General features: G+C 47.8%; 1 protein-coding gene across 2 annotated transcripts in view; it reads left to right on the top strand.

Annotated features, from left to right (window-relative positions):
* The window catches only part of GGH (gamma-glutamyl hydrolase), a 110,599-nt gene that overhangs the window by 30,599 nt on the left and 56,691 nt on the right, over positions 1-23,309 (top strand). For both annotated transcript variants that reach the window (XR_003943383.1, XM_030214917.1), the window contains exons 2-3: positions 1,982-2,096; positions 20,075-20,125. Coding sequence is in view for 1 of the 2 variants with exons in the window: in XM_030214917.1 (XP_030070777.1) it covers positions 1,982-2,096; positions 20,075-20,125 (166 nt within the window). In the remaining variant the exon portion in view is untranslated. The remainder of the gene's footprint in view (positions 1-1,981; positions 2,097-20,074; positions 20,126-23,309) is intronic.

Below are 23,309 nucleotides of genomic sequence, written 5' to 3'. Positions count from 1 at the left end.
AGTGGCAGCATGTAGCGCTGCGTACGTCTAGTAGCGCTATAGAAATAATAAGTAGTAGTAGTAGAGGAGTTTTGAAATGGGGCTAATTCCAAAAATATTTCTACTTAGCTAATATTAATACACAGATGAACGGAAGTGGGACTTGATATACTGCCTTTCTGTGGTATTTTGCAACTACAGTCAAAGTGGTTTACATATATACAGGTACTTATTTTGTACCTGGGGCAATGGAGGGTTAAGTGACTTGCCTACAGTCACAAGGAGCTGCAGTGAGAATTGAACCCAGTTCCCCAGGATCAAAGTCCACTGCATTAACCACTAGGCTACTCCACACACCCAGGGTTAATTGGGGTTTAAAATGAAGGGATCATGTGTCACCTGTTATGTTCTCTACTATTAAAAGAGTAGGTGCAGTTTAAGCATTTAATTCAGTGCACTTAAGGCTCTTGTATGACTTAGGGGTTATCTTTGTGAAATCCTGTTCCACTATATCCCTCATCAGTTAGGAAATGGAGAATTACTTTTTTCTTTTCAAAAATATAGCTCTGTGCTGACTGTCAGAACTGGCAGTCAGTGTACTTTTATTTGCAGTTTCTTAGGGTGACTGAATTGCTGGTTGACTTGAGTTATGTGAAATGAGAGGCACATATGCAGAATTGTTCAAAACTGAGATGCATCGATGGATATAACCTACCTGTTCAGGGAGGTGGAGTGACTTTCTCCTGTTCCAGCCACTCTTGCTTCCAGAGCTGGAGGTATTTGCATTCAATGTCCTACAGCTCATGGGGAGGTGAGGCTTTCTGTCTGAATTGCTGAAGGAGGGAATGCCAGGAGGTGTTAATCTCTTTGAGATGGGTGCAACTCCCATCTGCTGCAATAAACTTACCTTCCTCTAAAAGGAACAGGTGAACAAAGAGGTCCCTACCTGGATATTGTTTCCTTCAGCTTCCATCTGAAATAGGGGTTCTCAATCCAGTCCTCAGGACAAACCAAGCCAGTCAGGTTTTCCGGATATCCATAATGAATATGAATGAGAGAGATTTCCATACAGTGTAGGTAATCTGGGCAAATTTATCTCATGCATATTCATTGTGGGTATCCTGAAAACCTGACTGGCTAGGTGTGTCCCGAGGACTGGTTTGAGAACCCCCTGATTTAAAACAACAAATGTTTGGAGTTCCAATGAATAAAATACATATCTCACTTCTTGAACAAATCTAATAGCTTTCTTGCAAAACCAAAAGCTAGATAAATAAATAGCTGCATTATGAAAGAAAGGACTAATAATCACAACTGGTTCCCTGGATCAGTCTTCTCAAACCTGTCCTGGGGGACCTCCAGTCAGTTGAGTTTTCAGGATATCCTGAATATGCATGACAGATATTTGCATGTAATGGAGGTGACAGACATGCAAATCTGTCTCATGCATATTTATTAAAAGTGACTACAATATTATTTCTACAAAACCTTTATTTTACCTTTGACCAAAATTTTAATATTCGTATTTTCACAGTACAGTTTCTCCTAGTCAATAAAATTTCCATCACACCATTCATACTCATTCTTTCTCAATTATCACATTCTCTCAACTGAACTTTAAATATAATTTTCACTTTTCCTGTGAAGAGATAGAATGGAAACATTTACCAATTGCTTAACCTGGTCACTACCAAATATTTTCCATTTAAGCACAAGTGGGCTGTGGTATATTGGGCAAGCGATTAAAAAAATTAAGTACAGATTGGCACAACATTAGATTACTGAAATTAGATACTCCCTTAGTGGAACATTGGGTTGCTCAGAAGCACGAAATAGCGGAGCTACGTTTTGTGGGTTTGGTACAACAGACGCCCAGCGTCTGTTAGAACACTTTTTTTGTGCCAAACATTTGGCACAGAAGTAGCACCTAATGTTCGGAGCTGTATATAGAATTTCCCCCTCGTGTGTGTTAACTGAATTTTTAATGTTTTTGTTGCTGTAGGTGTATTAGCACAGGAGATCCACTTTAAAGAACTCTCGTCTCTGGGAAAATCCTACATTGCTGCTTCTTATGTGAAGACCTTGGAATCTGCTGGAGCAAGGGTAGTACCCATAAGGTAACCATTAATTCCTTGTGCTTTGTGTGCCTTTATAATCATGCCCCCATGGAAACAGATGGCTGTATATTTATATTGCTCATAATTAAATGGGTATGTCTGTGTTATGTGGTCCAAAATCCAAAAACAGGTAAAAAAAAACCCAGCCTATGTAATTCAGTATACACTAGTCCCCAAATTTTAACCATTTAACAAGTAAAATGAAGAAAATGATCTCTAGTGGATCATCAAATCAGAGAACTATAGTTGCAGTTAATGAATAAGGGGCCCTTTTACTAAGCCATGCTAAAACGTGGCTGGCACTGTTGTCAGTGCATAGATTTCCTGCATGCTGCAGCCACTTTTAGCGTGGCGGTAAAATGGCCGCATTTCCATACTTTTCTTTAATGGCCATGTGCAATTTTCACAATTAGCCTGTGGCCATTACCACGAGAGCTCTTACCGACACCTATTTTGTAGGTGCTAAGGGCTCCCATGCTAACCCCGCAGTAATCAGGCAGTGCACAGCAATGTGCCTATGCTACTCAATTAGCGCAGGGCCTGCCTACTATCCGACCATAGTCACATCTCCTGCACTGAAAAATAAATTATTTTCAGCATGGGATTGGCGCACATTGATGGGTGTGCTACCACAGGACGCCACAGCGTGTCCCACGGCAGTGCTTTTTGCCGCATGGTAGGCACGTGCTATTGCCCACCCCGGCTTAGTGAAAGAGCCCTTAAGCCGCCATATCAGTTTTAATCATTGGTCCATTTACGACTTTTTGAATAGTTAATTCCATATTACACAGGCATTGAATGAATTTGCTTTCAGTGGGTGTATTGCTGAAGAGTGGAAGGAGCAGTGTCCAAGAGACTGTTGCAACAAACGCAAGGATTGTAAGGAAATTTAGTACTAGAAATGGACAGTAAAAAAGCAATTCTGTAACAGGGCACCTGCATTTTTAGGCCACTTGAGCACGTAAATATACAGAATGCTGTCACGTAGATGTTCACTTACCCATGAAAGCGAGAGCAGGACAGCGACGCATTTTTCTGTAACGGCACATGTAAGCAAGGACACCGAGAGATAGAGCCAGGCCCAGGGCAGGGTCACCACAGTCGCCCCACCCCCACACTTAGGTTGCAGTTGCCCCACCACGCTGCTCGCTTGCTGAAGCCACCACTGCCCCCTACCTTCCTGTGTCAATGCATCTGCTCTTCCTCGGCCTCCAAGGAGGGGTTCAGTGCTGGGGGGTCTGTCTCTCTCCTGCTCCTGTGTGCCAGGACCGGGTTATCGCATTAATACCAGACCCTGGCACCGGGCCCCCCTTGGAGAGCAGGTCTGGGGAATTCCCCCCCCCCCCCCACTCCCCCTTCTCGGTGGCTCTACATGTAAGCGGTGCAGCATGTTAATGCAAAGGGCATGTTCCTGAGTGGAGCATGGGTAGGAAGTGGGCGGGAATGCCACTTACATGTTTAACCCACAGAATTCTTTAAGTTACATATAACCTTGCCTAACCTTGCCACATTTACGTGACCGCAGTTATGCCAAATCTATGACTGGTGTATCTGCAGGTGTATAAATGTAAGTTGTGCTGATAGTATTATATAAATGTAATCTGCTCAGAATAGGCTCTCACAGCATTGCATTGGTGGGAATTGCTTCCTAGGATCTTTTTCAGATTCAGGATCATAATCCAGCCTACCCCCGTGCTGTTTGGTTTAGCCTGCAAATGTCAGCACTAGCCACTGGAAGCCAATTGTGCTGCTACTGAGATCAAACTGTCATTAATTTATGCCTCACTTTTTATTTTGAATCTTTTATGTTTGATCATGGATGGTGGCCCATTAAAACTTTCTTGATGGGAAATGCCAAAAATGTTTTTCTCAGATTTGGACATGGTTTTTGGCCTGTAGTCACATGTCTAGTACTTATCAACGTTAGTTAATATCCTGTGCTTGGTCTCTTAGGCTCCCTTTTACTAAGCCGCGTAAGCGTCTATGCGCGCCCAACGCGTGTCAAAATGGAGTTACCGCCTGGCTACCGCGTGGCTCTTGTGATAATTTCATTTTTGGCGCATGTCTGATACACGCGTCCAAAAAATAATTTTTATTTTCAGACATGTGTATCTGATGTGTGCCAAGTGGCTTTTGACACGCATAGGTCATTACCGCCCGTTTACCGCATGAGACTTTACCGCTAGGTCAGTGACTGCTGGTAAAGTCTCAGACCCAAAATGGACACGCAGGAATTTTCATTTTGCTGCACGTCCATTTTTGGCAAAAATTTTTAAAAGGCATTTTTTTGGTAGGTGCGCTGAAAAATAATTCTGCGCTGCCCAAAACATGGGTCTACACTACCACAAGCCATCTTTCAGCACACCTTACTAAAGGACCCCTTAGTTTGGGAGCTGTCCGGGTCTGATTTCTCCAGATTCAGAGATCCTGCTCTGGGTTTCCAGAAGAGTTCCGAGCTCCTTTGGATCCAGGTTTTACTTATACTACTACTACTACTACTTAGCATTTCTATAGCGCTGCCAGGGTTACGCAGCGCTGTACAAGTTTAAACACGGGGAGGGACAGTCCCTGCTCAAGAGAGCTTACAATCTAACGGTAACAGACATTGCTGGTATGATGCAAGTGATCACAAGGAATGGCAGGCAAGAAGTGTTTTGAATCTGTTGCACTGGTGCTTCCTTCTCCTGTGGCTTGTCTGTTCTCAGTGAGAGTACACAGAACCATTAGGCCGTAGTGGGTGAAAAAAATAGCAGTTCAAAAGACCCAAGCATTTCTGCCTGAACTCCTCCACAACTTGCTGCATGTTTCTTCCGGTACAGTATTGCTGCATTAGTACCACAGCTGGTACAAAGGGGAGGGAGAAAATAGTTGAGGGGAAAAAATAACAGAATTGAGAACAGAGAGGGGGTGCAAATGGGGAGGAAGATAAGACAGGGAGTGAGCAGCACGCCAACTTTACTTATTCTTGCCCTTCAGATGCACTACGATCAACTAAATCTGTTTCTTCCTTCATCCCACATTCCCCACCACCAGTCTTGGGGTGAGCAAGGCCAGATGGTTATGGATATGCATTTGTGCTCAGTTGTCTTTCCTGCATTTTGCTTAGTGCTTTGTTTTTATGCTGATTTTTTTTCTGTGGGGGTGGGGGGGGGGGGGGAGAGCTGATATTCAAAAGCCCTTATGCAATCAGCTTCATCTGCTGGCCACATAAGCACCTATGATTGAAACTGTGGCTGCTTAACAGGTGAATTTTAGTTGTATACCATGTATACTTGAATATAAATTCATCCAAATATTAAACCGAGATAACATTTTTCCCCTAAAAAAAGGGTGGGGGGGGGGGAGGGGAATGTTAATGGTAATATAAACTGAGGGTTTATATTCAAGTTTTCCCCTCCCCTGCATTCTTCCTGTTCCCTCCTCTGTGATGTCCTGCCACCACTGCAGTCTATCCCTCCCCAAACTAGCAGAGCTCCCACTCTTACTTGCCACCATCCTTCTTTCTCCTCCTGGACAGATGAAGCCCTTTCCAGGCCTCTGTACAGCCCTGGTGGTTTAGTGGCGAGCTGGAGCAGGATCAATCCCATGCTATCTCCAAATCATATTAATCCGTGCACTAGAAAAATGAGTATAGTTGGCTTTGGGTTCCATGCTGTAGCCTCCAGAAATCTACCAAGTCTAATTTCTTTATTAATTGATCAAATAGTTTACAATGCTGATGGCTTCACTTTCATAGGAACATAAGAGTAGCCATACTGGGTCAGTTGACACAAAGGGATTACAATAAAGTATAATGATCTGACCTTGTGGATTGCCATGTGCTCTTTAGCAGTGGATTACGCACAGCTCAGCTAAAGGGCCAAGGGACTCGAGTCTCCCGGTGCAGGAGACTTTTCCAAGAGTCTCCCAGTGGTGGAGACCTTACAGCGTATTACCCCATGCTCCTATGTATCTAAAACCTTCTTCTTTACACCAAGACTCAAGCCACTTATTGAATTCCTCTGTTTTGTGTAGTCTTTCCTCTCCCCTCCCCCACATAGGAATTACTTCAGAAAAAGCCACGGTCCCTTCCCAAGCTTCTGGAACGCTCTCTGTGCTGTGAACTTGCTATTGTTGGCCAGGTCATTTGTCCCCAGGTGAATTATAACATCAGCATTTGAAGCCTCGCTCTCTTCTCGGATCACTTTCAGTATTTGGTCTGTATATCTTGTAGCTGAAGATCCTGGAAGACATTTCACTAGGTTGGAACCCCTGAACTGTGTTCCTAAGTTAATGCTTCTGATAATGGAGTCTCCAAGCAGTAAGAATTTTCTGCTTTTCACCATTCTGTCATTATTTGGGGGATGTTTCTTGGGTTGTGTTACTTTCATTGCCTGTGGTTCCTCCACAGTACTTTTTTTTTCACCATCGTAATGATAACACGCTGCAAAAGAATTTGACAGGGGCAAGGCTTGGGAGGGCGAGTGTTTCTGTGTCACAGATCTTAGTCTGCCAGAGCCTGCTGTGACCCATATGTTCCTCTGATGTTTCATTCTCTGAGGCAGTGGTGGTGGTAAATTAGCTGGGAATTAAGTAATCCTGGATGCTTTTTTAATTGTAGCTAATTCCTTCTTGAGTTTGTTGATCTCTTCTTTCAAGGCTGACATTTGGAGACAGATAGGACAAGCTCTAAGGTTCAAGATAGTTTGCCTTAGGATTAAAGCAGAACATGTATTGCACTGAATGAAGGTCATAATGATGTGATTCATAAGTGAGAAAAGGTGAAGTATGACAGGGAGTAACAAGAATTAGGACTGACCAACTAAGTGTAATGAAGATACTTGTGCCTTGATTGCTCTATATAAATGGAATTTACCTAAGGGTGGGTGGGACTAGGACACAGGTAAACTCAGTTACCAATCAAACCATGTCTGAAAATGCTCAGTGTAGCTCACAAGGTAAACTTTAAGTTCTGTTTTTTTTCTTTTACCAAAACAGATCTATACAAACTGCCCCTTCTCCAGAGTTATGAGTCACCAGATGCTATGTAACCAAATTGATTGAATTAAGTCTCTGGCAATGTAGATTCAACACACAATTCTAAAGAATGCAACTTTAAAACAGACACCAGAGTCACCAGATTCTATGAATAGATTGATTGGATAAGTCACAGGTTTAAAACACTTGGCACAGGTGGAGGGGTAGCATTATATATTAACGAGAGCCTTGACTCAGATAGATTACAAATTCAGCAGGACACAAATCACACCCTTGAATCATTGTGGGTTATAATTCCATGTATAAAAGGGAAAAGGACGGTGATAGGAGTGTACTACCGTCCACCTTGCCAGGATGAGCAGGTAGACGCAGAAATGATAAAAGAAATCAGAGACGCAAACAAAATGGGCAATGTGATAATAATGGGTGACTTCAATTATCCAAATATAGACTGGGTAAACGTAACATCGGGACACACTAGAGAGGTACAATTCCTTGAAGAAATCAAGGACAGGTTTATGGAGCAGCTGGTGCAGGAGCCGACGAGAGAAGGAAAAATTCTAGACTTGGTCCTTAGTGGAGCGCATGATCTGGTGAGGGACGTTATGGTACTGGGGCCGCTTGATAACAGTGACCATAATATGATCAGTGTTGATATCAACCTTGGAGTAACTATACACAAGAAGTCAAATACGTTAGCATTTAACTTTAAAAAAGGAGACTATGATAAAATGAGAAGAACGGTGGAAAAAACCTTAGGGGGACAACTGAGAGGGTAAAACCTGTACAACAGGCATGGACACTGTTCAAAAATACCATCCGGGAGGCCCAAGCCAAACATATTCCACTAATTAGAATAGAAAGACGGAAGTCCAAAAGACAGCCGGCCTGGTTGAAAAGTGAGGTGAAGGATGCTATTAGGGCTAAAAGAAATGCCTTCAAAATATGGAAGAAGGAACCGTCTGAAAATAACAAGAAGCAGCATAAGGAGTGTCAAAGCAAATACAAGGCGCAGATAAAGAAGGCCAAGAGGGATTATGAAAAACAAAATAAAAAATTAGAGGCAAAAAAACATAGTAAAACATTTTTTCAGTATATTAAACACAGGAAGTCGGCAAAAGAATCGGTTGGGCTGCTGGATGACCGAGGGGTAAAAGGAGCGATCAAGGAAGACAAAGACGTAGAGGAGAGATTGAATGAATTCTTTGCTTCGGTCTTCACCGAGGAAGATTTGGGTGGGATACCGGTGTCAGAAATGATATTTCAAGCGGACGAGTCGGAGAAACTTACTGACTCCACTGTAAACCTGGAGGACGTAATGGGGCAGTTCAGCAAACTGAAGAGTAGCAAATCTCCTGGACCGGATGGTATTCATCCTAGAGTACTGATAGAACTGAAAAATGAGCTTGCGGAGCTACTGCTAGTGATATGCAATTTATCCTTAAAATCGAGCGTGGTACCGGAAGATTGGAGGGTGGCCAATGCAACGCCAATTTTTAAAAAAGGTTCCAGGGGAGATCCGGGAAATTATAGAGCAGTGAGTCTGACATCGGTGCCGGGGAAAATGGTAGAGGCTATTATTAAAAACAAAATTACAGAGCACATCCAAGGACATGGATTACTGAGACCAAGCCAGCACGGCTTTTGTGTGGGGAAATCTTTCCTGACCAATTTACTTCAATTCTTTGAAGGAGTAAACAAACATATGGACAAAGGGGAGCCGGTTGATATTGTGTATCTGGATTTTCAAAAGGCGTTTGACAAGGTACCTCATGAAAGGCTACAGAGGAAATTGGAGGGTCATGGGATAGGAGAAAATGTCCTTTTGTGAATTAAAAACTGGTTGAAGGATAGGAATCAGAGAGTGGGGTTAAATGGGCAATATTCACAATGGAGAAGGGTAGCTAGTGGGGTTCCTCAGGGGTCTGTGCTAGGACCACTGCTTTTTAATATATTTATAAATGATTTAGAGATGGGAGTAACTAGCGAGGTAATTAAATTTGCTGATGACACAAAGTTATTCAAAGTCGTTAACTCGCGACAGGATTGTGAAAAATTACAAGAGGACCTTACGAGACTGGGAGACTGGGCGGCTAAATGGCAGATGACGTTTAATGTGAGCAAGTGCAAGGTGATGCATGCGGGGAAAAAAGAACCCAAATTATAGCTACGTCATGCAAGGTTCCACGTTAGGAGTTACGGACCAAGAAAGGGAACTGGGTGTCGTCGTCGATAATACACTGAAACCTTCTGCTCAGTGTGCTGCTGTGGCTCGGAACGCGAATAGAATGTTGGGTATTATTAGGAAAGGTATGGAAAACAGGTGTGAGGATGTTGTAATGCCATTATATCGCTCCATGGTGCGACCGCACCTTGAGTATTGTGTCCAATTCTGGTCGCCGCATCTCAAGAAAGATATAGTGGAATTGGTAAAGGTGCAGCGAAGGGCGACTAAAATGATAGCGAGGATGGGACTACTTCCCTATGGAGAAAGACTAAGGAGGCTAGGGCTTTTCAGCTTGGAGAAGAGACGGCTGAGGAGAGATATGATAGAGGTGTATAAAATAATGAGTGGAGTGGAACAGGTGAATGTGAAGCGTCTGTTCACGCTTTCCAAAAATACTAGGACTAGGGGCATGCGATGAAACTACAGTGTAGTAAATTTAAAACAAATCGGAGAAAATGTTTCTTCACCCAACATGTAATTAAACTCTGGAATTCGTTGCCGGAGAACGTGGTGAAGGTGGTTAGCTTGGCAGAGTTTAAAAAGGGGTTAGACGGTTTCCTAAAGGACAAGTCCATAAGCCGCTACTAAATGGACTTGGGAAAAATCCACAATTCCAGGAATAACATGTATAGAATGTTTCTATGTTTGGGAAGCTTGCTAGGTGCCCTTGGCCTGGATTGGCCGCTGTCGTGGACAGGATGCTGGGCTCGATGGACCCTTGGTCTTTTCCCAGTGTGGCATTACTTATGTACTTATGTAGCCGTCGATCATATCACTTCCTCCGAATGAGTGGTTTGAAATAATTTTGGCCACAGCATAGTCGCATCCACTGTCAATAGTTGATTAAACCAACAATTCAATAGTGTTAGTATCTATCAACATTTTACTTGCTTATTAAAACCTTAAGATGTCTTCGTTTTTCCTATCACCCACACTCACCACACTCATAGCATATGATATGAGTGTGATATAAAATATGCATACTTGATCTTAATTTTTCTGTGCCATTTTTGGGACACAGACTGTAGAAGCCTTCCTGCACTGGCCTTACTTCCCAGCTGCTGAAGTTGCCACTCCAACCTATCCAGTACTACTTTCCATAGTCAAGACATGGATTGTGGAAGTGCTATGGAAATCGGTAGAAAAATGGTCAAGGGTCTGGCAGTTAAAATCCACAGGGACTAATATCTTTATTTATTATTATTCCTCTTTCACCCTATTGAATTGTGCGAAGTGGAAAAATTGAAACTCATGAATAATAATAATAAATAAAGATATATATATATAGATTTAGTCCCTGTGGATTATAGATTGATAATATTGCACAGGTATATGTGAGAGTGTTTTCCCGGTTTAGGTAATTGTCAAGTTAAAATTTAATGCCAGGAAGTGTAGAGTGATGCACTTGGGGTGCAGAAGCCCAAAAGAGAGATACCGGATAGGAGGGGAGAGAGGCTACTACTACTTATCATTTCTATAGATCTTGGGGGTGTTGTGTTGGTGTCCGAGGATCTAAAGGTGAAGAAACAATGTGACAAGGCGATGACTGCGTAGAGAGGGGTATAACCAGCAGAAGAAATGAGGTGTTGATGCCCCTCTACAAGTCATTGGTGAGGCCCCACTTGGAGTATTGTGTTCAGTTTTGGAGGCCGTATCTTGCTAAAGATGTAAAAAGACTGGAAGCGGTGCAAAGAAAAGCTACAAAAATGGTATTTAATTTGCGTTGCAAACCGTACGACGAGAGACTTGCCGACCTGAACATGTATACCTTGGAGGAAAGGAGAAACAGGGGTGACATGATACAGACGTTCAAATATTTGAAAGGTGTTAATCCGCTAACAAACCTTTTTCGGAGACGGGAAGGCGGTAGAACTAGAGGATATGAATTGGGGTTGAAGGGGAGCAGACTCAGGAATAATGTCAGGAAGTATTTTTTTTACAGAGAGGGTGGTGGATATGTGGAATGCCCTCCCGCAGGAGGTGGTGGGGATGAAAACGGTAATGGAATTCAAACGTGCATGGGATAGACACAAAGGAATCCTGTTTGGAAGGAATGGATCCGCGGAATCTTAGCAGAGATTAGGTGGTGACGCCGGTAATTGGGAAGTGAAACCGGTGCTGGGCAGACTTCTACGGTCTACGTCCTGATCGTGACTGAATAGATAGGGGTGGGTTGGAGTGTAAATTTTAAGGGGCTTCGACGTTAGCTTCAGAACTTAGTACAAGAACAGTGTTGGGCAGACTTCTATGATCTGTGCCCTGAGAATGGCAAGGACAAATCAAACTCTGATATAAAGTATTGCATACCATGTAAAATGAGTTTATCTTGTTGGGCAGACTGGAAAACTCTTTTTATTGGAAAAAACTAAAAACAAATAACATACAAATCAAAAACAAGCCCCTAGCTATACACGGTCCTCCTATCTATGTACACCCCCTCCCCCTCCTCAATAGTACAGTGGAAACTGTTTATTAGAAAGACCAAAGAAAAAAACCGGACATGCAAATCAAACCCCAGGCTCCTAGCTAGACATGGTCTGCCTATCTATGTACACCCCCTCCTCAATAATACAATGGGTCAACCCCCCCCCCGACCCCCCACAACCCCTTCAGACAACTGGCACACAATCCCCTGGGAAGCATGTCCCCTCATGGCGGCTTAAGCCTCACGTGTCTCCACCACCTCGAAGCCACCCCCACCCCTTTTTCCACCCTTTCCCACTTCGCCGCTTCCTGCACCGCCCTTACCACATCCCAGCTGACTACCTCCGCCGGCCGGACCTCCTGGTACAGGGACACCCTGCAGCGCGCCATCCAGAGGCAGTACCGCAATATCACCGAAATCAGAAAGCGTGTTACCGGATCCCCGCGTCCCTCTCCACCCTCTGGGCCATACACCCAGTCCGCATAGCTGTAGTTGCGGAAACTGGGGATCTGCAGCAACGAGGAAACCCGGTCAGAGACCTGGACTGTAAATGGGCACCTCACCAGGAAATGCTCCATCGTCTCTTCAGTTCCAGCACATTCCTCCCGTGGGCACCCTCTATCCCGCACATTGCGATATTTCAAATTTCCTCGGACGTACAGTCTACCGTGAAAGGACAGCCACGCCAGGTCTTTATACTTCACCGGGATGCGGTTCGAAGCAATCAACCGTAACCCCTGCTGCATCCGTGGGGCCGGCGCGTCCCTCAGCGCCAGAGGAGCTGAGAACACCTGCGCCCGTACTCTGTCCATCCAGACCCCCCGTTGTCCTGCCTTCACCTCCCCCACCGTCAGCCCCCACACCCTCACCAATTTCACTAGGGTCTTGCAATAACTCACCCCCCCCGGAGCCCCCCTTCGCAGTGCCACTACCCTCCCCCCCTCCCGCCATAGGTCCCAATATCTCGGCCACCACTGCAGGACACTCCTAGCCCACCCCGGTGGCTCCCGCCCTACCGCCCTCCCCAGATTGAACTGCAGGAACAAAGCGCTGAAAAACAGGACTGGGTTTATCATGCCCACCCCCCCCTCCCTCCTAGGCAGATAGGTAACATTCCGTTTTACCGGATTCGTCCTGTTGCCCCAGAGCAGCCGGAAGAACACCCCATACAAGGCCGCGTACCGGCTCTCCGGCAGCAGGCAGATGTAACTGACGAACAGAAACAAAGGAACTAAGTGTGCCTTGATGAGCTGTACCCGCTCCCCCATGGTCATTTTCCACCCCTTCCATCTATCCACCCTCCCCTTCACTTCTTGGAGACACCTATCCCAGTTGTAGAGCCTATAATCCCCCTTCTCGAAGTATATTCCCAAGACCCGTATACGTTCCACAGCTGTAGGAAACCTACCTCCCAACTCAAATTGCAGCCCCTGATCCCCAACCCACAGGCTATTGGATTTTTGAAAATTGACCTGCGACGCTGTTGCCTGCGAGTATTCCTGGATCAGGTTCTGCAATCTACCTCCCTCCCTCTGGTCCGCTACCCACACTGTAACGTCATCTGCATACGCCACGACCCTTAACTGGTTATTGTCCCCCACCTCCACCCCTTCCAGCCCCTCCGCCCCCCCCTTCTCCAGCCGTCTTATAAAAGGGTCGATGGCGTATGCATACAACAGCGGGCTGAGTGGGCACCCCTGTCGGACCCCTGCCCCTACCTCAAACCCCTGCCCTCTCCACCCGTTAACCAGGGGAAAACACCCCGCATGCCGATAGAGTAGCTGTAATTGCTCTATCCAACCCTTCGGAAACCCATAGCGCTCCAGAATGCTCCATAGGACACCCCACTGCACTCTATCAAACGCTTTTTCCTGGTCGAGTGTTACCAACAGCCTACCATGCCCTCCCACTCTACTGCGTTCTACCCCCTCCCGCACCCACGCTGCAGCTTCCAAGACCCCTCTCCCTTTAACCCCACATGCTTGCGAGGCTGCTAGCAAATCCCCAGACACCTGCCTCATTCTCTGGAATAGCATTCGCGCGAAGATTTTTCGATCCGTATTAAGCAGTGCTATAGGCCGCCAGTTGGCCAGCATCGCCGGGTCCTTCCCCTTACTTAGTAGGATAAGAGCCGCCTCTGTCAAGGAACTAGGCAAGGAACCCTCCAACTGGGCTGCCCCCCATACCCTCACCAGGATCGGCACCAGCTGCTCCTTAAAGGCCTGGTAGAACTCAGTTGTTAGCCCATCCGGCCCCGGCGAGGTCTTCCTGTGGAGCGCCCCGATGGCTTCCTCCACCTCCTGTTCTGTCCACGGGTTCAAGAGGGCCTGAAGCTGGGGTCCCCCGTGACCTATCCCCGGGGTTCCTTCCACATAACACTCCATCTGCTCCATATCAATCTGCTGGGCTGAAAGGAACGCCGCAAAGTGGTCCCTCACTGCCCCCAGAATCCCCTCCTTGGTGTCCTGCAGGACCCCCTGTGCATCCTGCACCCCCTCCATCACCCTGCGCGCCCTCCGCTCCCGGCAGCATGCGAAGGGGTCCGGGCTACACATTTTCCCGAAGTCCCGCTCATACACCAAGGAGGTGTAGCGGTTGTACTGTACCTGCTCCAGGAGTGCTTGGAGATCATGTATTTCTTCCTCCCTCCCCCCTTGTGAAATCAATGTGTCCCTCTTTTTCTTTATTGCCATGCCCAACTTTGTCCTTTCCCTCCCCTCCCTTCTTGCCTGTCTGAGAAAGAATCCCCGCGTTCGTCTTTTCACTGTATCCCACCACTCCCCCAATGACTGAAATGCCCCCTGCACTGACACCTGATCTTCCAAAAACCGGCGGTACTCCTCCCGCACCTGCTCGCTACCTAACCACTTTAAATTTAGTCGCCATAACCCCCTCCCTGGCCTCTGCGCTGCCGCCCCCCCCACCTGAAGGAGGACCATGTGGTGGTCTGAAAAGTCCACGTCCACGGTTCGTGGACCCCCCAGACAAACCCCCTTCTTTACCAAGAATCTATCGATTCTACTTTTACACTGCCCTCGAAAGAACGTGAACCCCTCCTGTTCCTCACAGAAGGCCACATGCGCGTCTACCAGCTCCGCCTCCCGCATGATCCCTGCCAGCCTCACCCCGTCATAGCCCACCTGTACCGATCGTCCCCCACTATCCTTTTTCCGCAATATGGTGTTAAAATCTCCCCCCCAGACTACTTGGCGCGAAGTGTATAGGTAGGGCTTGATCTTCCCAAAGAGGAGCACCCTTTCCTTCTTGCTTTGGGGCCCGTACACATTCACCACCCTCAGTGCTCTATCCTCCCAAATCGCATCCACAACAAGACATCTCCCCACCCCCAGCTCCACCACTCGCTGAATATTCACCCGGTGGGACTTAAATAAGATCCCCACCCCACCATACCTCTCCCCCGCCAACCCCCACACCGAGGGACCCCACTTCCAGGCCCGCCTTGCCCGCCTGATCACCTCAATGGACCGCAGCCGAGTCTCCTGGAGCAGGAAGCAATCTGCTTGGACCCTCGCGAACCAGTCATACGCTAAACCCTGCTTCTTCGGAGAGGCGATGCTGGCCACATTCAGCGTGGCAAATGTCAACACTAAGCCTGCCATCCTCATTGCGAGTCACGGGTCTGCTCACTCCCAACTTCTTTCCTTATCTCCTGGGATACCCCCTTCTTACCCTGAAGCAGGTCCTCTGCTATGCGGTCTACATCATCCCCTGCCAGATCCCCCTCCCCCCCCCCGCAGCCGTCCTGTCTGCACCTTACCCCCCCCTCCCCCTTTCTTCCTTCCTTTCTTCTTTGCTCTATCCGGACCCACCCCCTGATCCCTCCCTCTCCCCTCTTCACCCCCGCCCCCTACCTCCTCCTCCGAGTCCTCCACCTCCCCCAAGTCCTCCAAGTCCTCCAGATCCTCCTCTAGCTCCACTCTGTCCCCCCAAGCCTGCACTTGGGCCTTCACCACCTGCCCGGCCCCCTCAGCTTTCCTCTTACTCCCCTTTCCCCTCCCTCCCTCCCTTCCCTCTTCCTCCTCCCTCACCCCTCCCCCTCCCCCCAGAGCCTTCCCGCCCTTCTTCCTACCACCAGTACCCTCCTCCAGTGCTTCCTCATATTTCCGTTTGCCCTCTCCAATCCCCCCTGCCGCCCCCTCTTCCTCCATTAACTCCACCTCTTCTCCTTCCCCCTGTTCTTCCTCCTCCCTCCCAACCTCCCTATCCTCCTCCTCCTCCTCCAACACCTGAAATCTGTTCCCCCCCCTCTTCCCCTGCAGCGACCCCTCCCTGCCCACCCCTAGTTTCCCCCCCCTCCGAAACTTCCCTTTCCTCTGTGGCACTTGTACCCACTCCCCCTCTCCCCCCTGCTCCACTCCTGACCCAGCCCCCTGCCGCCCCCCCTCCTGCATCCCCTCCTTCTCCCCCCCTTGCCCCTCCCTGCCTATCACCCCCTGCCCTATCCCCTCCTCCATTACCCCCCCTCCCCGTCCCTTCCCCCACATATCCCACTCGTTATGGGCCGCCCTAGGGCAGTTCCGATATGCATGGCCTAACCCGCCGCAGAGGTTGCACCTGATCGCGGTGCAGTCCTCTGTGGCATGCTGATCCCCGCATCTTCCACACTTTACCACTGGGCATGACATGCTGAAGTGCCTAAACGAACCACATCTGAAGCACTGCCGCGGCTGCCCCTTGTAAAAGCACAGTATCCTGTCACGACCGATAAAGGCAGCCGAAGGAATGTGCTGGACCACATGGCTCTCCTGTCTCAATTTGACCAGGGCTCCCCAACCTCCTGCCCAAACCCTGCTTGGATCCGGTAACTTTGTAAGTGGGGATCTCAGCTCCGCGTACCTCTGTAGCCAGTAGGCTAAATCTGCCCCAGAGATAGACTCATTTCTCACGAGCAGGGTGATCTGCACCAGGTCCGGCTTGCTGACTGGAATGGCCCTGAGGTCCCGCCACTCCCCCTTTCCCCTCACCCCCTCGTACCTTTCCCAGAATATTTCCATCCCCCTCTGGGTCATGAAGCTCAAGTCATATTCTGGGATGTTGATGGGGTGTATACACGCGTAAAAGTCCTCGGGTATAAACCCCATCCCCATCACCAGCCTCAAGACCCGATCCCTGGAGGGCATTGCCCCCTCCCCTATCCATTTGAGCTGTACCACATTTCGCCGCTTAGGCAGCTGTCCACCCCCTGTCCCCGCTCCCCCCCAACCCCTCCCTGGGCCCTCAAAACCACCCGATCTCCCCCCCTCCCTCCTTCCCCCTCCCTGGACTACTGCCGCAAAGGACTTGGACCCCAGCCCCCACCGCCCCCCCTCCACACTTGTTCCAGCCCTTCCCTCTGCCTCCCCCCCCTTCTGTCCCTCTGCCCCTCCCCTCATCCCTCTCCCTTCCTCAATATCCACCGCCCCCTCCCCCTCCCGTTGTCCCCCGTCCCCTTCCCTCTCAGACAAACATCCAGCAACGTCCATAGTCAGTTCTGCGGCTTGGGCTGCCTCCAACTGATTGTCCTGCCCATCTCCACTTCCTGGAACGTCCCTGCTCGTCCCTGCCACTGCAGGCTCCAGCCTCTGGGCTAATCGCCTCCTCTCCTCTGTCTCCTGGCGATACTCTGGCACCTGCCCAGTCAGGTCTGCAGCTGGCGATACCAGACTCCCTGCTCGCTCTGCCCCCGCTCGCTCTGCCCCCGAACTCCCTCCAACCTCCGGCACCAGGGGCGAAGCCTCCGGAACTCCGCCGCTCCCCTTGGCTCCTCGCTCCCAGCCGTCCTGCTGGCAGGTCTGCTCCACCACCCGCTGCACATCTGTTAGACTTGCCATGTCCACTTCTGTAGTCAACGAAAGTCTCTCAACAATCGGGTTACTTCCCCCTTGCTTCTGGTGCAGTCCCTCCTGCGTTCTCCCAATGGCTGGCGCTTCCCGGGGGCATGGCTTGTCTGTTCCTGATTCCGCCACAGGCTGGCTGTTAGCACCCCCCGATTTCACCTCTTGTAATGGACAGCTGGTCAAATGAGGTCCCAGCTGCTGCCCGCTCCTATTCCTCTCTCTCCGACCCCTCTCCTGTAAACCGCCAGCTACTCCATGCTCAGGGAAGACCTCCCCTGCTCCCGGACTTCGTGGGCGGGGCTTCTCCAGATGCCATGCTGCTTCGGTTTCCACTTCAGTCATTGCAGACCCGGCCAAAAATACCGGAGTCTGCCTCTGCTGACCCTTTTCCAACAGGGCCTCCTTCACGGCAACTGTCTCTGCTGTTTGCACAACTGCAGGTAAGCCCTCTGAGACTTCGACCACCACCTCTGTAGAAAACAGGCTGCTACCTGCGTCTCCCTCTGCTGCCTCCATTATCTGGAGTTTTGAAAAGTTACTGAGTTCTGTCCTCCCCTCCACAGGTAGGATCTCTACTCCAGCCCCCACCTCAGAGCCATGTCCTGCCGCTGCCTCCTTATCCTCTGGCTGCTGGGTAAGTGCTCTGGACTGTGTTGCCAACTGTCTCATGTATTTTAAAGTGGGGTCACCTCTGAACCTAGACAACTCTTTTGAGTCTAATGCTGCTGAAGACACTGAAGCTTGCTGCAACTGTAGTGTTCCTGAACCCCCAGACTGTGGTATTGAAGCCATCCTTTCTCGGTTAACATAGAGCTCCCTCAAAGGATTCACAGAGCCCTTTTTTAAACAGTTCAACAAGTGTTCTTTTTTCCCCAACAACTTTGATATCCGGGCTTCCTCTTTAACATACATTTGTCTGTGCTCCGCTGGGGCAAATTTACACATAGTTCTTGCCATTTTCAGACGTTTTCCTAGCTCCACTACTTCTTTTTCCACCAGCTTAATTCGTCTTACAATATTTACCACACTACTTGCTGGATCATCAGGGTCATAGCTCACTTCAAGGAACTCCTCATCTGACGATCCACTCTCCTCACTCTCACTCTCAGCTGCCTCCAGCAAAGGCTTCTGGCAAACCTCCATCGCCTCTTCCTTCTCCCTTCCTTGGAAGCGCCCTTCTGGGGCCTGTACTATCTTCCTCCCCCCTCCACTGTCTTCTCGCTTACCTTCCGCAAGCTGGGCCATGGAGGGGGAAATGCTCTGGTGGCCTCCACTGGGCTGCTTCTCCCTTCGGTCCACTGGACTCCTTTCCCTTCTCCCGGTAGTCAAACCAGGGAGAGAGCCACTCCTTTCGGCCTTCTGGTCCCGGGCCCCAGGAGGCCCCATAGCCTGGGACTTTCCTGAGGCCTTCTCCCCAGGGACCCTCCTCATCTTTGGGGAGGGAGCTAGGTCTCACTCCCTTTCCACTGGAAGTCAGCAGAGCTCTCTAAAACACCTCCTTCCTCCTCAGCAGACTGGATGGACCGTACAGGTCTTTATCTTCCATCGTTTACTATGTTACTATTTTATATTTCAAACAAAATATGTTGTATTATAACTTTTTAATATGACTCAAGGAAACAATATCTGATCAACGGATCTGGGGTTCCAGCAATCTGTTGATAATCGATCCCCTCTCATTTTGAACTTATGCTCACATGTACGGGAGGTGCTTCTATCAGTAAAGGCTCTGCCTCACCCAATAGAACAGGCACAGGATACGAAAACAGAAAAATTGAGACATGGATGCATCCAGTGCAACAGATGTGTACTATAATTAGCAGTAACACATGTGGAATATACAAAGCTTGGGGTTGGTAAGGGCTGGTAACATAGGAGGTGGAGATGAAGAATGTTTAGTTAGGAAGGTCACATTGGGAGAACTATATAATGTCAGGGCTGGTGTAAACATGCTGAGGCCAGGGCCCACCAAAAGGCTATATCTCCTTTAGCTTCATGCAGATTTGGGACACTCTGTAGCATGGGGGACCCATGGCAGTTGTCCTGTTTTCACCCCCATAGCTCTGGCCCTGCATGGTGTTTTTGGCTTGCAACCATTAATTATTGATCTTTCCATCATACATTGATATAAGCTATTGGTGAACTTTGCAGGCCTTGGTTCATTTATGATATAATTTGTTGCTCACTGCTGCTGTGCTCAAAAGTATGTCTTTTACTTTACTTTACCAGGGTCTTATATTCCGCTCACACTTTGAAAGGTTCAAATCGGATTACAGAATAAAGAAACCAGTGACCATGACACTGGGTTGACAATTACATAGTAAAGCAGGAAACATTGTTACATAGTAGGAATGTGTAAACAGTAAACTAATATAATATTATAAAGAAACAGATCTTCAAAATTAACATATTTAACTGAGCATGTAGGTGAATCAATTTTAGTTGGATTGTGACTGGACATATTTATTTTGGTTGTACAGTTCAGCAATGCAGTCTTATTTTATTTTTTCAGACTAAATCTTACTGATGAAGAGTATGAACACATTTTCTATTCTATTAATGGGTAAGTTTTTGACACATATCTCATGCATGATCTCAATTTGCTATTGAATTTATCTTTTACCACTTTTTTTTATTACCAATGGTATCTTCTGATTAATTTTTACACCTTTACCCCCGGATTCTATATAGCGTGCCTAAAGGAGTGCGGATTCTATAACAATGTGCGTAATTTAACAAGCTAATGAGTGGTAATAACATCCTATATAATAAAAAGCACCTCCAATGTTCTGAAGTTAACTCCGTAAAAGTGAAGCTTTGAAGGGTTCATGCTCCTTCTGTATCCATCTCCTGAACTGACGTCACGTACTTCCGGGTTCGTCACAAACAGCAGTGACCAGTTACTGGAAGGGAATGATGCAGAGTTGCCAGGCAACAGAATGCGACGTCACACGCATGAGGGTGTCGTCATCCCTCTCTCCCTCCCTCCCTTCCAGTTCCAGACCCCCTCCCTCCGAATTTTAAAAGTTATGTTCACTTACCAAGTCGGGTTTACAGCAGCCACCAGCAGCGGTAAAAGGCGTGCAGACTCGGCCCTTCTCTCTCTCTCAGCTCTGGTCCCACCCTTGCGGAAACAGGAAATTAGGGCGGAACCAGAGCTGAGAGAGAGAGAAGGGCCAAGCCTGCACGCCTTTTACCGCTGCTGACGGCCGCCATAACCCCGACTTGGTAAGTGAAGATGATTTCTAAAAGTCGGAGGGAGGGGTGCTGGAACTGGAAGGGAGGGAGGGAGGAAGGGAGGGACGATGACACTGGAACTGGGAGGGAGGGGGATCCTGGAACTCGGAGAGAGGGAGGGGGAACCCTGGAACTTGGAGGGAGGAGGGACCATGGAACTGGGAGGAAGGGGGGGCCCATGGCACACACTCTCATTCTCACACACACACTGTCTCTCTCACAGACACACTCGCACCCAGTCTCTCTGTCACACACACTCGCACATTCACTCTCTCTCTCTCACACAGTCACTCTCACATACACTCTCTCAAACAATCACACTCCGAGGAAAACCTTGCTAGCGCCCGTTTCATTTGTGTCAGAAACGGGCCTTTTTTACTAGTCACTTAATAAGCAACAATGAACACTGATTAGTATGATTAAAATTTAGGGACACAACTTGCTAAGCATATTCTATGGTGCGCATGCAAAAAAGTGGCTTGGTTATGGGCAGGGAAATGGGCGTTCCAAAATTTACTCGCCTAGTTATAAAATATTACCCAGTGTGCCGGGATTTACGCCATGTTTTTGATTTGTGCCTAGATTTTGGTGTTGAAATAACAACTAAGCATATTCTGCAATCAGCGCCTAAATCTAATCACCAATTATAGCATATGCTTAGTCGGCAATGATTTCAGCGCCAATTTTTTTTTTTTTTTTAGGTGACATATATAGAATTTCCCCATTATTTCTCGTTGAAGCTTAATAATGGTTCCATTTTTTTCTCCATCCTTCTTGTAACTGCCTTTGGTATTGCACTGCTTTTCTTGGTGTCTCTTGATTGCAGTTGAGTGTATCTGTTGCATTCTTTTAGGAGTTTCCTCAAGGGGTTCTCTGGAGGTACCTTAAAATTCATCAGTCCAGAGAAACGTTTTGGAATTTAAACATAGAGAACGTATTTTTTTTTCTTTATAAAAATCAGCCACTCTCAAATGTTGTAAGACTATTGTGTCTGCAGTGCAAGGCTGCCACAATCTGTGGCTAGCCTGTGGTTTTGCTGTGAATTTACATATGTGTTGTGACACCTCTAACTTCGGAGGAGATGACTCCATGTTGCCATTTACAGAGGGAATTTAGAAGTAGATGCTAGGTTGAAACTATTGGTGGTCTACACATTTCTATTCAGATAAAAAAGAAACAAATGGGGTAGCAGAAGCCTTTTGTCTAAGAAAGCTGCCATTTACAGGTAGCACTTGTGGCATGTTAATTTTATTGGTTCCTGCAAGCCCAACATTTCTCTTGGAGTAAGTTGATAATGAGGAGAAGAGGAGTGCTGGAGCTATGGCTGCCCTTCATATCGTAATCTTATCAGTATGTGTGTAACCAGGGGTTAACTTTTTTTTTTTTTAACCTTTGGGAGGGCTTTTTGGTACAAGACCCCAGAGGACACTGGGAGCTGGATTGTATCCAGCAAGAGGGGGTTCATGGTGCCTCGATGTTGCCGTGAACATCGTAGCTGCATAATGCGCAGTGTGCACATTTTTTTGTTAAGGATGGCTCTAGTGATGCTGGGAAGTGAGGAGGGCCAGAGAACAGTCCTTGGAGCAAATCTTTCGTGAATTCCCAGTTTCTTAAAGGAGACGGACACACCTTTGTTTTAAATAAAATGTTTAAAGTGTTCAAATTGTTCCAGCACTGTTATAAAACTAAGAATTCAGGTGCCCAGAGCTGCCAGAGATGTGTTGTGACTTTCTTTGGTGAAGTTTTGAATGTGAAATGCTACAAATTGTGGGGTTCCTGGAGGCTGAAAGAGGCGAGTCTGCATAGAAGAAGGAAGCCTGAACTTTGAGTAACCAGAGAGACCGAGTGAGAGCTACAGGCAAGTCTGGGGAAGTGTAGAGCACTGAAGCAGGGGTTCTGGAGCAAGCTGGAACACAGGATAAGCTGAGTTGGAGCAAGGCAGGAGAGGAGCCACAGTAGCCACAACAGAGACCAGCCTAGATGGAGAGGGAGACAGAGGAACCAGTGAGACTGTGCTGAGAAGTGGTGCCATGCTAGGACTAGGGCAGACCTACCCTGGGAGGAGTGCAGGGCTGTGCTGGGTAGAGTATTGGCCGCGAAGAGCTGTGCAGTCCTGGGCAGTGCTGAGGAGAGCATGGCCAGAGTGAGAAGCTGGGAGGGAGTGACATGGCTGGGGGTCCCAAATCCCTGAAGAGTTTGGCCTGTGTTTGTCCAGCTGTTTGTTCCCTGATCCAGAGAGAATGAAGCCGGCCTCATGAGAGTTTGCTCGATATAGAGGAATCTTGCCTGGAAAAGGAAACTGCCCCACCTGAGCTGTATGTCCAGACCTCAAGAAAGCCTGCATTAAAGTGTATCCCAGCTGAAGCGCCGGCTCCCAAGAGAAAGGCCTACCTATGAAAAATTAGAATCCCGCACCGAGAACTCTCATCTTAAAATATACCACTGTGCGTGCCTCCTGCCAGGTGCCCACCTCTGGGAGATCCTGCCTGCCTCCCTGACAGTATCAATAA

The sequence above is a fragment of the Microcaecilia unicolor genome, chromosome 1 (genome assembly GCF_901765095.1).
Source record: "Microcaecilia unicolor chromosome 1, aMicUni1.1, whole genome shotgun sequence".
NCBI lineage: Eukaryota > Metazoa > Chordata > Amphibia > Gymnophiona > Siphonopidae > Microcaecilia > Microcaecilia unicolor.
This window is presented reverse-complemented; position numbering and strand designations above follow the sequence as displayed.